This window comes from Salvelinus fontinalis, chromosome 1, assembly GCF_029448725.1.
Source record: "Salvelinus fontinalis isolate EN_2023a chromosome 1, ASM2944872v1, whole genome shotgun sequence".
In the NCBI taxonomy this organism is placed as follows: domain Eukaryota; kingdom Metazoa; phylum Chordata; class Actinopteri; order Salmoniformes; family Salmonidae; genus Salvelinus; species Salvelinus fontinalis.
The window spans coordinates 100759201-100772758 of NC_074665.1; the positions used below are offsets into that span (position 1 = coordinate 100759201).

Below are 13558 nucleotides of genomic sequence, written 5' to 3' on the forward strand. Positions count from 1 at the left end.
CTCTCTCTCTCTCGGCTCTCTCTCCTCTCTGCTCTCTCTGCTCTCTGCTGTCAGTGCCTTCAGGCTCACTAGGCTGAGATGATTGACTGGTAACGGTGCCAAATAAATAATTAGTTATTTAAACATTTTTGGTTGCATCAGCCTCAAGGGACTTCAACTTCTTCTCTCTCCGCTTATCAGCACCCGTCGTGGAAATATTTGATCAATCATATTTCACAAATACCTGCGTATGTGCGTTCGTTCAAATAGACTTTTATGAACAATATAACAAAAGTTGAGCTGATTTATGAAGCAACTCCCTTTCCAGTCTTGGCACACACGTTCTATACATTATTCCTCCTTACGTCACACTCATAGTACCTCCTCTTAATGTGTCATCCCCTCTGGCATTTAGCCACCGTTATCTTATTGCCTTGCACTAAGTTTAGTTTCCTATTAGGACATGGAACCAGTAGAGCCACAGAAATAGACCTGTACTCGCCTTAAGCCAGGTTCATGCATGTAGGACCATAGTAACACTCCTTGGCATTTTACAGCAATAACCATACATGTCATCCTGCTAACTCCTCTGAAAGGGACACCCATGTTCTGGAAAAGACCCAAGAGGTGTAACCGTAGCAACAGTACATCGTTGGCCACAACACATTTACAGGGCAGTAATGTCTACATCCCAGACAGGTGTCTAATGGTGTCTAATGACACAGAGCACATATATCTAATGACACAGAACACATATTATAGAGTGCACTAGTTTTGCTGGCTCCTTCTGAAATAAATAATTGCCACATATGGTACTGAAAAATTCACAATACAACACCTTTTAATTTTTTTTCTCTTTTTGTTTCGTCCATCTTGCTCCACTCCACCATTTATCCAAAATGTCACCACTTAAACAGAGATGGGGGAAAGGGGCGGGGCCCAGGTAGCGTTAGAATGGACTGGTTAGACACACAGCGCTTGGTTATGTTTTATTTAAACGGGGGGCCTGAGGTTATTTATATTTTGTATTGTATCGGCCCCGATTGTCAAGCAGCCCACCGGGAAAACTCCAGATGGCAAGTCCGTTATTGGCTCTGAGAGAAGATGTCGCAACTGGACCCTATATAAAGTATGTTTCTTGTCGGTGACATACACACACACACACACACCAACTTGACGTCATAACAAAATGGCAGCCTACTTGAGCCGGTTGCACCACATTTCACTCCACGTTACAAACGTGGATAAAATAGCGTATGAACTTGTTAATAATTTTAAGTTTAATTTATTTGTTGCGAGGCCGACGGAGAAGTCTAAACAGTTGGCTTTCAGAAAAGGAGCGGCAGTTTTCGTCGTCAATGAAAGACCAAACAAGTCCCCTCTTGAATTGAATGGAGTAACGCTATCGAGCAAGAGAGGGATTTCTCCTTCAGAATCGGAACCGGGATGGACTAACAACATTCAAACGGGGAAAAAGAACGACAAGGATCCGAATTGTCTTTACGATGTCCACCCACACTATTCCGTCGATACCGCGTCTAACGTCTGTTTCGAAGTAGAAGATGTGGAAAGGTCATTCAAGTCCCTTCGCAACATTGGCTGCGAATTCCTGGTGCCGCCGACGGAGGTGTGTGACGAGAACGGGCATGTCACCTATTCAGTCGTCAAATCAATAATGGGAAATGTGAACCACACGCTCATTGACACGAGTAAATATAAGGGCAGCTTCTTACCCGGGTTTCAGGAGGTTGAAAACGTAACGAAAAACGGCACACTCGTGGCTAAGAGTACAGAGTCTTGTCCAATCACACATTTTGATCACATCACCTATGCTTGTTCGAGACGGTGGACACCGCAAGTGATGAGGTGGTATGAGCGTCACTTTGGCTTCCAGAGGTTCTTCATTGACAGGTTAAGTGGCTTTTAATTTTTTTTTTAATGGTTCTGCAATTTTAAAATAATTAATTGTTAGATGATTATTGATCATGCATCTCAATACAAACGGATGCAGTGAATGTGATATGAATGAAAGTTATTGTGAGTATAGAACATTTTTGGTGTGGGTTGGACACCAGATCTGTTTAGTGCTGTCATGCCACTCTGTGTCATATGACAACGTGTGGAATGATAGCACAAACCAGGATTGGTACCCAGGCTACGCTATAAGGATAAACCATATAATTAGGCATTTTAATACTAATTAAATAAGATGTCTATGGGATTAACAATGACGACAGATAGATGCTTTTTTTCTGTGTTTTCAAATGTCCCATCTGGGACAATAAATAAATGTATTCTGTCTCCCTGAGCAGTAATGAGGATGTGGATGAGGGCTATGTTCTGAACAAGGAGGGGATCGGACTGCGTCTCACAGCCATGGAGTACTGGAAATGCAGCGAAATAGGAATCGCGCTTCCCTTCACAGATGACAAACAACCCGACTGCAAGTTTGTCATCGCAGAGTCGCTGCCCGAACAAGGTCATTCCATTCGAAGGGTTATACTGCTCATTTCTTCATATTTAGTTTTTTCCCACGGTTCCTCGAATCCTCTCTTCGCCTCTTTCTCAGCTGTTTTGGAAGAGAAGGTCAAAGGTCCCTCATCTTTTAGTAGATTTGAGGAGGATAGGAGTAGAGGTTGACACGGGAATGAAAAGTCAGTCCTGTCAAATTGTTTCCCCCCCTTTAGTGTCATGAACCGGCAACAGTTCTATAACCCCAGGACTATCCGTTCCCGTCCTGATAAAAATCCTTCACGTGCGCAGAAATTTGTAGGCTGTTGTGTTTGTTTAGGAAGTATTACAAAATAATGTAATATCGTGACTGTGATATGTGGTTGTATTGTCTAATTTTAGTTAAATGTTCTGACTGTAGGCCTAAATCTCTCTGGATGAGAATGTATTCTAAATGACCTGAATAGATGGATGAAGGCTGGAGGATGAGGACAGCGCCCCCTGCAGGATGGTCTGCTCACTAGTGTAAATCTGTAGCCTAAATCTGAGCACTGCGCACATATTAACAGTTACGTCAACCTAAAGAACATTTTAAAAAAAAATACACTTGAGCCGGAAGTACAGCACAAGTCAATCTATTTTTATTTCACTCTTCACCTCAAATGTCACGGGTTTTAGTTAAATACTCAAACACTTGGGCTTGATGGTAAAGTGTCTAGGAGTAGAGCAGCTATGCCGCTTCTGGCCGCGTGTCCTGCGTCGCGGTTGGTGAACTATTTGATTGAAACGCAGCATTTGTTTGTTTACAAGCTGCGTACTCGGGTTTCTTCGTTGTCTAAGACAACGCCATCAAATTTAGCTTAAACGTCGCTCTTTCCTTTGCTCTTAATGTTAGTGATGGGACCTTGGCTGCAACAAGACATTGTAATTCCTCCATTGAAGACTTCATCATTTAGCCTGCTAATGTCGGTTAGCATCTGAGGTAACCTAATGACTCGCTACAACTAGAGTGAGGCGGGAGAGTGAGCCGAGGGGGAAATTACCTTTATTTAATTTTTTTACTCAAATTGATAAACTGTTGTTGTTTTGAAGAAATGCTCCACACATGACATATTTCTGCGCCAAAAACTCAGTTTATAACTATTTGTATAGACTGTTGATCCCAAAATGGACTCAACAACTTCACTCCCATTCCTGCCAGAATCCGGTGGGACCGGCAACATAATCATAATCAAATGTATTTATATAGCCCTTCGTACATCAGCTGATATCTCAAAGTGCTGTACAGAAACCCAGCCTAAAACCCCAAACAACAAGCAATGTAGGTGTAGAAGCACGGTGGCTAGGAAAAACTCCCTAGAAAGGCCAAAACCTAGGAAGAAACCTAGAGAGGAACCAGGCTATGAGGGGTGGCCAGTCCTCTTCTGGCTGTGCCGGGTGGAGATTATAACAGAACATGGCCAAGATGTTCAAATGTTCATAAATGACCAGCATGGTCAAATAATAATAATCACAGTAGTTGTCCAGGGTGCAAGAAGTCAGCACCTCAGGAGTAAATGTCAGTTGGCTTTTCATAACCGATCATTAAGAGTATCTCTACCGCTCCTGCTGTCTCTAGAGAGTTGAAAACAGCAGGTCTGGGACAGGTAGCACGTCCGGTGAACAGGTCAGGTTTCCATAGCCGCAGGCAGAACAGTTGAAACTGGAGCAGCAGCAAGGCCAGGTGGATTGGGGACAGCAAGGAGTCATCATGCCAGGTAGTCCTGAGGCATGGTCCTAGGGCTCAGGTCCTCCGAGAGAGAGAGAACATCCTGTGGAAGTCCTGTTCCGGTGTCCACCTCTAGTTAGGAGAGATGATGTGAGGAATAGATGGATTGAGAGAGAGAGGCTTATGCATTTACCCAATTTTTCATTCTAATGAATTACCACCTGCCGAGACCTGAATCTTGTCTATCTCTGTCTTGTGTGCCTGAATGGGTGTCTGTTTCAGGCAGGAACCAGGTGGACACCTTCCTGGAGCAGCACGGAGGCCCAGGGATCCAGCACATTGGATTGTACACACAGGACATAGTGTCCACAGGACAGACCATGGGCCAGGCAGGAGTCCACTTCTTCTCTCCTCCACCTGCCTACTACACGGAGGTTTGTCTCACTCAGTCACCATAGCACTCAATGGCTCATCCCCAAATGGAACCCCTAGAGGATTTGATTGGTGTAACTTCCACTTAGCCTATCAGAGAGCAGGTTGGAGCTACTACTATTTTGATTGCAGCTAATAATTATAAATAATTTATTGACATTTTATAGCACTTTTCATAATAATCTAAATTCTCTCACTCATGTCCGCCCCCCTCTCACTCGTGTCCGTCCGTCCCCCTCTCACTCGTGTCCGTCCGTCCCCCTCTCACTCGTGTCCGTCCGTCCCCCTCTCACTCGTGTCCGTCCGTCCCCCTCTCACTCACTCATGTCCGTCCGTCTCTCACTCACTCATGTCCCACAGGTGTGTGAGATGCCCCAATGCATTGTGGTTCCAGTACATGTATCATTCAAAGGAACCCAAACAGTCCTCTGTAGCTCTACATGCATCTACAGGAAGTTGTTTTCTGGAAGTAGGAAGTTGTAGCGTGATTGAACACTACAGGAAGTTGTTTTCTGGAAGTTGTAGTGTGATTGAACACTACAGGAAGTTGTTTTCTGGAAGTTGTAGCGTGATTGAACACTACAGGAAGTTGTTTTCTGGAAGTAGGAAGTTGTAGCGTGATTGAACACTACAGGAAGTTGTTTTCTGGAAGTTGTAGCGTGATTGAACACTACAGGAAGTTGTTTTCTGGAAGTTGTAGTGTGATTGAACACTACAGGAAGTTGTTTTCTGGAAGTTGTAGCGTGATTGGACACTACAGGAAGTTGTTTTCTGGAAGTTGTAGCGTGATTGAACACTACAGGAAGTTGTTTTCTGGAAGTTGTAGCGTGATTGAACACTACAGGAAGTTGTTTTCTGGAAGTTGTAGTGTGATTGAACACTACAGGAAGTTGTTTTCTGGAAGTTGTAGCGTGATTGAACACTACAGGAAGTTGTTTTCTGGAAGTTGTAGCGTGATTGAACACTACAGGAAGTTGTTTTCTGGAAGTTGGAGCGTGATTGAACACTACAGGAAGTTGTTTTCTGGAAGTTGTAGCGTGATTGAACACTACAGGAAGTTGTTTTCTGGAAGTTGTAGCGTGATTGAACACTACAGGAAGTTGTTTTCTGGAAGTTGTAGCGTGATTGAACACTACAGGAAGTTGTTTTCTGGAAGTTGTAGCGTGATTGAACACTACAGGAAGTTGTTTTCTGGAAGTTGGAGCGTGATTGAACACTACAGGAAGTTGTTTTCTGGAAGTTGTAGTGTGATTGAACACTACAGGAAGTTGTTTTCTGGAAGTTGTAGCGTGATTGAACACTACAGGAAGTTGTTTTCTGGAAGTAGGAAGTTGTAGCGTGATTGAACACTATTACTGTTGCTGGTTGATTTCCTCTCGACTACGTTGAGGACGTAGATCTTGTTAGGTGTTTAACACGTCAGCTAACCACATCGTATGACGTAGCCATCTGAAGCCCGTGGCACGCAACCATTGGTTAATGAAACGCCTGCGCATCTAGTCAGGCAGGAAGTCGAGCGTAGTGTCTACTACCACTGTGCTCGTTGACCCCTGTGTCTGTCCTGTGGCAGGTGGGTAAGCAGCAGGAGATGGAGGACGCAGGTTACGACCCCCAGATGCTGTCTCAGCACGGCATCCTCCTGGACACAGACCTGCGCCAGGCCCAGACTGACCCCTCCTGTCAGACTACGGACACGAAGAAGAAAAGGTACCAGATTCATTAGCCTGTAGGCATCAAATGCTAGTGTTCCTCAAAGACTGTCATGGGTTTTCAATATAGTACTTTATTTCAGCTCTGATGAGACCGCAGTATGTCTACTGCTCTGCTTCATCACAACACAGAGTGTAGAGGCCCCGGGGTCGGTGGGAGTGTAGAGGCCCCGGGGTCGGTGGGAGTGTAGAGGCCCCGGGGTCGGTGGGAGTGTAGAGGCCCCGGGGTCGGTGGGAGTGTAGAGGCCCCGGGGTCGGTGGGAGTGTAGAGGCCCCGGGGTCGGTGGGAGTGTAGAGGCCCCGGGGTCGGTGGGAGTGTAGAGGCCCCGGGGTCGGTGGGAGTGTGGAGGCCCCGGGGTCGGTGGGAGTGTGGAGGCCCCGGGGTCGGTGGGAGTGTGGAGGCCCCGGGGTCGGTGGGAGTGTGGAGGCCCCGGGGTCGGTGGGAGTGTGGAGGCCCCGGGGTCGGTGGGAGTGTGGAGGCCCCGGGGTCGGTGGGAGTGTGGAGGCCCCGGGGTCGGTGGGAGTGTGGAGGCCCCGGGGTCGGTGGGAGTGTGGAGGCCCCGGGGTCGGTGGGAGTGTGGAGGCCCCGGGGTCGGTGGGAGTGTAGAGGCTGTCGTGGAGAATCGTCTCAGAAATAGAACACTCTCACAAGAACTTGTGAATTCAATATGGACTTTAATACAAAGTAGCAAAGCTGAGCCCCTCCATGAAAGGACCCTATAACAGAGCCGAGCCCCTCCATGGAGGGACCCTATAACAGAGCCGAGCCCCTCCATGGAAGGACCCTATAACAGAGCTGAGCCCCTCCATGGAAGGACCCTATAACAGAGCTGAGCCCCTCCATGGAAGGACCCTATAACAGAGCCGAGCCCCTCCATGGAGGACCCTATAACAGAGCCGAGCCCCTCCATGGAGGACCCTATAACAGAGCCGAGCCCCTCCATGGAGGACCCTATAACAGAGCTGAGCCCCTCCATGGAAGGACCCTATAACAGAGCTGAGCCCCTCCATGGAGGGACCCTATAACAGAGCTGAGCCCCTCCATGGAGGGACCCTATAACAGAGCTGAGCCCCTCCATGGAGGGACCCAATAACAGAGCTGAGCCCCTCCATGGAGGGACCCTATAACAGAGCTGAGCCCCTCCATGGAGGGACCCTATAACAGAGCTGAGCCCCTCCATGGAAGGACCCTATAACAGAGCCGAGCCCCTCCATGGAGGACCCTATAACAGAGCTGAGCCCCTCCATGGAAGGACCCTATAACAGAGCCGAGCCCCTCCATGGAAGGACCCTATAACAGAGCTGAGCCCCTCCATGGAAGGACCCTATAACAGAGCTGAGCCCCTCCATGGAAGGACCCTATAACAGAGCCGAGCCCCTCCATGGAGGGACCCTATAACAGAGCTGAGCCCCTCCATGGAAGGACCCTATAACAGAGCTGAGCCCCTCCATGGAAGGACCCTATAACAGAGCCGAGCCCCTCCATGGAAGGACCCTATAACAGAGCTGAGCCCCTCCATGGAAGGACCCTATAACAGAGCTGAGCCCCTCCATGGAAGGACCCTATAACAGAGCCGAGCCCCTCCATGGAAGGACCCTATAACAGAGCTGAGCCCCTCCATGGAAAGAGACTCAAATCTCATATTACAGAGTCCTGACTTCATAGGACTTCTGTCTTTGCATAACGTATAGAGTCCCCTCCCTCCTATATGAAAATAGCTTCCCTTGACTTTTCTCCATTATTTTCATTTCATCTCAGAGCTTGCTTGTTCACGCCCACTAACGCTCATATCTGCTTTAGGTTATAATGATGACGGGACCCTTTTCACGTCCTAAAAATAATGCATGTATTGCATGTTTATGTTTCACGTGTTGGTCAACAGTTATTTTGCTTCCATCCTTCTCCCTGTATCCTTCTGACCATAATACGTCCAGCTGTCATAAATGTACGTGTGGTCTTGGTCAATGTACTCTTTCAGAAATAGAGTATAGCCTGGGTGTCATATGGCCTGGGTGTCATCTTCTCTTAATGTGCATGTCCTTGCTACTTCAGCCTGGCAATTTACATTTAATGCTTCGCTCCAACAAGGCCCGGGGTCGGCCGGAGGGTAGAGGTCGGCCGGAGGGTAGAGGTCGGCCGGAGGGTAGAGGTCGGCCGGAGGGTAGAGGTCGGCCGGAGGGTAGAGGTCGGCCGGAGGGTAGAGGTCGGCCGGAGGGTAGAGGTCGGCCGGAGGGTAGAGGTCGGCCGGAGGGTAGAGGTCGGCCGGAGGGTAGAGGTCGGCCGGAGGGTAGAGGTCGGCCGGAGGGTAGAGGTCGGCCGGAGGGTAGGGGCCCGGGGTCCGGCCGGAGGGTAGGGGCCCGGGGTCCGGCCGGAGGGTAGAGGCCCCGGGGTCCGGCCGGGGGGGGGGGGGGGTAGAGGCCCCGGGGTCCGGCCGGGGGGGGGGGGGGGGTAGAGGCCCCGGGGTCCGGCCGGGGGGAGGGTAGAGGCCCGTGTTAGTCAACAGTTATTTTGCTTCCATCCTTCTCCCTGTATCCTTCTGACCATAATACGTCCAGCTGTCATAAATGTACGTGTGGTCTTGGTCAATGTACTCTTTCAGAAATAGAGTATAGCCTGGGTGTCATATGGCCTGGGTGTCATCTTCTCTTAATGTGCATGTCCTTGCTACTTCAGCCTGGCAATTTACATTTAATGCTTCCCTCCAACAAGGCCCGGGGTCGGTCGGAGGGTAGAGGCCCCGGGGTCCGGTCGGGGGGGTAGAGGCCCCGGGGTCCGGTCGGGGGGGTAGAGGCCCCGGGGTCCGGTCGGGGGGGTAGAGGCCCCGGGGTCCGGTCGGGGGGGGTAGAGGCCCCGGGGTCCGGTCGGGGGGGGTAGAGGCCCCGGGGTCCGGTCGGGGGGGTAGAGGCCCCGGGGTCCGGTCGGAGGGTAGAGGCCCCGGGGTCCGGTCGGAGGGTAGAGGCCCCGGGGTCCGGTCGGAGGGTAGAGGCCCGGGGTCCGGCCGGAGGGTAGTCTCAACTACATCAACATCTCCTTTTTTAAAAATGTTTTCTAATAATGATCAGAAACCACCTTCAAGGAAGTGAGACACCAGCGTCCTTTTAATGGCTGATGTCGAGGCTACCCACTATCTAACCTATGTTTTCCTCTCTTCTCATTCCCTCTAAACAGATACAGTTGAAGTCGGAAGTTTACATACCCCTTAGCCAAATACATTTAAACTCAGTTTTTCACAATTGCTGACATTTAATCCTGGTAAAAATTCCCTGTCTTGGGTCAGTTAGGATCACCACTTTATTTTAAGAATGTGAAATGTCAGAATAATAGTAGAGAGAATGATTTATTTCAGCTTCTATATCTTTCATCACATTCCCAGTGGGTCAGAAGTTTACGTGCACTCAATTAGTATTTGGTAGCATTGCCTTTAAATTGTTTAACTTGGGTCAAACGTTTCGGGTAGCCTTCCACAAGCTTCCCACAATAATTTGGGTGAATTTTGGTCCATTCCTCCTGACAGAGCTGGTCTGAGTCAGGTTTGTAGGCCTCCTTGCTCGCACATGCTTTTTCAGTTCTGCCCACAACTTTTCTATAGGATTGAGGTCAGGGCTTTGTGGTGGCCACCTTAACTTTGTTGCCATTTTGCCACAACTTTGGAAGTATGCTTGGGGTCATTGTCCATTTGGAAGACCCATTTGCGACCAAGCTTTAACTTCCTGACTGATGTCTTGACATGTTGCTTCAATATATCCACATCATTTTCCTTCCTCATGAAGCCAACTGTTTTGTGAAGTGCACCAGTCCCTCCTGCAGCAAAGCACCTCCACAACATGATGCTGCCACCCCCGTGCTTCACGGTTGGGATGGTGTTCTTTGTCTTGCAAGCATCCCCCTTTTTCCTCCAAACATAATGATGGTCATTATGGCCAAACAGTTTTATTTTTGTTTCATCAGACCAGATGACATTTCTCCAAAAATGGCTGTTTTGGAGCAATGGCTTTTTTTTTTACCGTTATTTTTCCAGGTAAGTTGACTGAGAACACATTCTCATTTGCAGCAACGACCTGGGGAATAGTGACAGGGGGGGGATGAATAAGTCAATTGTAAACTGGGGATTATTAGGTGACCATGATGGTCAGATTGGGAATTTAGCCAGGACACCGGGGTTAACACCCCTACTCTTACGATAAGTGCCATGGGATCTTTAATGACCTCAGAGAGTCAGGACACCCGTTTAACGTCCCATCCGAAAGATGGCACCCTACACAGGGCAGTGTCCCCAATCACTGCCCTGGGGCATTGGGATATTTTTTAGACCAGAGGAAAGAGTGCCTCCTACTGGCCCTCCAACACCACTTCCAGCAGCATCTGGTCTCCCATCCAGGGACTGACCAGGACCAACCCTGCTTAGCTTCAGAGGCAAGCCAGCAGTGGTATGCAGGGTGGTATGCTGCTGGCTTCTTCCTTGCTGAGCGGCCTTTCAGGTTAGGACTCTTTTTTTGTTGTTGTTGTGGATATAGATACTTTTGCACCTGTTTCCTCCAGCATCTTCACAAGGTCCTTTGCTGTTGTTCTGGGATTGATTTGCACTTTTTGCACCGAAGTACGTTTATCTTTAGGAGACAGAATGCGTCTCCTTCCTGAGCAGTATGACAGCTGTGTGGTCCAATGGTGTTTATACTTGCGTAGCATTGTTTGTACAGATGAACGTGGTACCTTCAGGCATTTGGAAATTGCTCCCAAGGATGAACCAGACTTGTGGAGGTCTACATTTTTTTTTCTGAGGTCTTGGCTGATTTCTTTTGATTTTCCCATGATGTCAAGCAAAGAGGCAGTGAGTTTGAAGGTAGGCCTTGAAATACATCCACAGGTACACCTCCAATTGACTCAGGTTAATTGACATAATTTATCAGAAGCTTCTAAAGCCATGACATAATTTTCTGGAATTTTCCAAGCTGTTTAAAGGCAGTCAACTTGGTGTATGTAAACTTCTGACCCACTGGAATTGTGATACAGTGAAATAATCTGTCTGTAAACAATTGTTGGAAAAATGACTTGTCATGCACAAAGTAGATGTCCTAAACAACTTGCCAAAACTAGTTAATTAACAAGAAATTGTTGTTCACAAGAAATTTGTGGAGTGGCTGAAAAACGAGTTTTAATGACTCCAACCTAAGTGTATGTAAACTTCCAAGTCCATCTTCTCATTCCCTCTAAACAGATAGCCAGCAGCATACCACCCTGCATACCACTGCTGGCTTGCTTCTGAAGCTAAGCAGGGTTGGTCCTGGTCAGTCCCTGGATGGGAGACCAGATGCTGCTGGAAGTGGTGTTGGAGGGCCAGTAGGAGGCACTCTTTCCTCTGGTCCAGGTGTTCACCAAGTCCATCTTCTCATTCCCTCTAAACAGATACCTGCTCCAGATGTTCACCAAGTCCATCTTCTCATTCCCTCTAAACAGATACCTGTTCCAGGTGTTCACCAAGTCCACCTTCTCATTCCCTCTAAACAGATACCTGTTCCAGGTGTTCACCAAGTCCATCTTCTCATTCCCTCTAAACAGATACCTGTTCCAGGTGTTCACCAAGTCCACCTTCTCATTCCCTCTAAACAGATACCTGTTCCAGGTGTTCACCAAGTCCACCTTCTCATTCCCTCTAAACAGATACCTGTTCCAGGTGTTCACCAAGTCCATCTTCTCATTCCCTCTAAACAGATACCTGTTCCAGGTGTTCACCAAGTCCATCTTCTCATTCCCTCTAAACAGATACCTGCTCCAGATGTTCACCAAGCCCATCTTCTCAGAGGACACTTTCTTCCTGGAGCTAATAGAGAGGAGAGGTGCGTCAGGGTTCGGAGAGGGGAACATCCAAGCCCTGTGGAGGTGTGTCCAGGCATACATGGACACAGAGAGGGCAGAGACTGAGGCACAAGGAGAGAACACATCTCAGAACGTAACCCCAGAACCGAAGCACGGCCACAATAACAAACCTTTCACAGCAGAACACTGCAGCAGAACTCCTTCCTCCGCTACTCTTTCGTCTCTGTGAGGCTACAATACACTGAGTTTCCCGGGGGAAGCTGTGAAGCGCCGGGGAAGCTGTGAAGCGCCGGGGAAGCATGATTGAAGGATTGTGTTTATGAGTCTGTTATTAAATGTGTATATTTAATGCTTTTCATTAAATCATGTATGACTACAAATATTTTTATGGCTTAAAAGTAATTCATATGGGCAGAATATTATACAGTACCGGTCAAAAGTTTGTGGGTTTTTCTTTATTTATACTATTTTCTACATTGTAGAATAATAGTGAAGACATCAAAACGGTAAAATAACACACATGGAATCATGTAGTAAAAAATTTTAAAAAAGGGTTTAAAACAACATCAAAATATATTTTTGATTCTTCAAAGTAGCTTCCATTTTGCTTTAACAGCTTTTTCACTCAACCAGCTTCACGAGGGAAGCTTTTTCCAATAGTCTTGGAGGAGGTCTTTGGTGGTGGAAAACCAGCAAGTTGCTGCTCCCTTCTCATTTCACCTCTTAGCTGCTGTCGTTGCAATGCCTCAGTGAACTTCCAAACGGTGGGGTGGGTTATAGGGCTGTTAAGGTGACCAAATGACCTCTACGGCGCCAGTCCCAAGTTACATGTGACCGTTTAGCTGATGGTCATTAGTAGCCTACCAAACTTGCTAACTGCCTGGTACTCGGCACTCTATTGTCTCTCTGACATCAATGCAAAATGTGGTGGAAAATCTAATCAGACACTTCATGAGAGTTCATGTTGTGCAACATTTCAATAGCGTGAGAACAGCGTGATGGCCTCTACTAAAAAGAGGAGGATCCCATCAGCTTTCTATAGGCTAGGCCTACTATATTTATTTCTCAACTTTCCTAATATTAAGCACATTGCTTCTCTTTATAACAGGAGTATAGCCTACCTGGCTGGCATGAAAATGAACCACGGGAAAAGCGTCCTCCATTTGCTATTTAAGTGCATAGATGACGTGTATTTTTTCCCTTGCTCCTGTTTTGAGGCAGGTGAGTGATAATGGTCCATTCTAAATTAAAACTATTTCCACATGGTCATGGCTCACATCAACACCATCACGCCGGAAACCCTAGACCCACTCCAATTCGCATACCGCCACAACAGATCCACAGATGACGCAATCTCAATCGCACTCCACACTGCCCTTTCCCACCTGGACAAAAGGAACACCTATGTGAGAATGCTGTTCATTGACTATAGCTCAGCGTTCAACACCATAGTGCCCACAAAGC

The 13558-nt window shown here is 47.7% G+C and overlaps 1 protein-coding gene across 2 annotated transcripts; it reads left to right on the forward strand.

Moving 5' to 3' along the window:
- The first annotated feature begins 1004 nt into the window (after nucleotides 1-1004).
- Nucleotides 1005-12476, forward strand: hpdl (4-hydroxyphenylpyruvate dioxygenase-like). 2 transcript variants are annotated; one of them, XM_055938148.1, is made up of 5 exons: nucleotides 1009-1890; nucleotides 2292-2458; nucleotides 4421-4572; nucleotides 6141-6277; nucleotides 12041-12476. In XM_055938148.1, exons 1-5 carry the CDS (start codon nucleotides 1169-1171, stop codon nucleotides 12321-12323), a joined length of 1461 nt encoding a protein of 486 aa, XP_055794123.1. In that variant the 5' UTR covers nucleotides 1009-1168; the 3' UTR covers nucleotides 12324-12476. The 2 variants fall into 2 exon arrangements, with proteins under 2 accessions (XP_055794134.1, XP_055794123.1); XM_055938159.1 differs by lacking the exon at nucleotides 6141-6277 and having other exon boundaries at nucleotides 1005-1890; nucleotides 12041-12297.
- Nucleotides 12477-13558: the final 1082 nt, after the last annotated feature.

Excerpts from the sequence above, each read along its gene's own strand:
- hpdl (XM_055938148.1), top strand. The coding sequence starts at position 1,169 with ATGGCAGCCTACTTGAGCCGGTTGCACCACATTTCACTCCACGTTACA. Across the intron at positions 1,891-2,291 it reads CAGAGGTTCTTCATTGACAG|TAATGAGGATGTGGATGAGG; the intron begins GTTAAGTGGCTT and ends CTCCCTGAGCAG. Across the intron at positions 6,278-12,040 it reads ACGGACACGAAGAAGAAAAG|ATACCTGCTCCAGATGTTCA; the intron begins GTACCAGATTCA and ends CCCTCTAAACAG.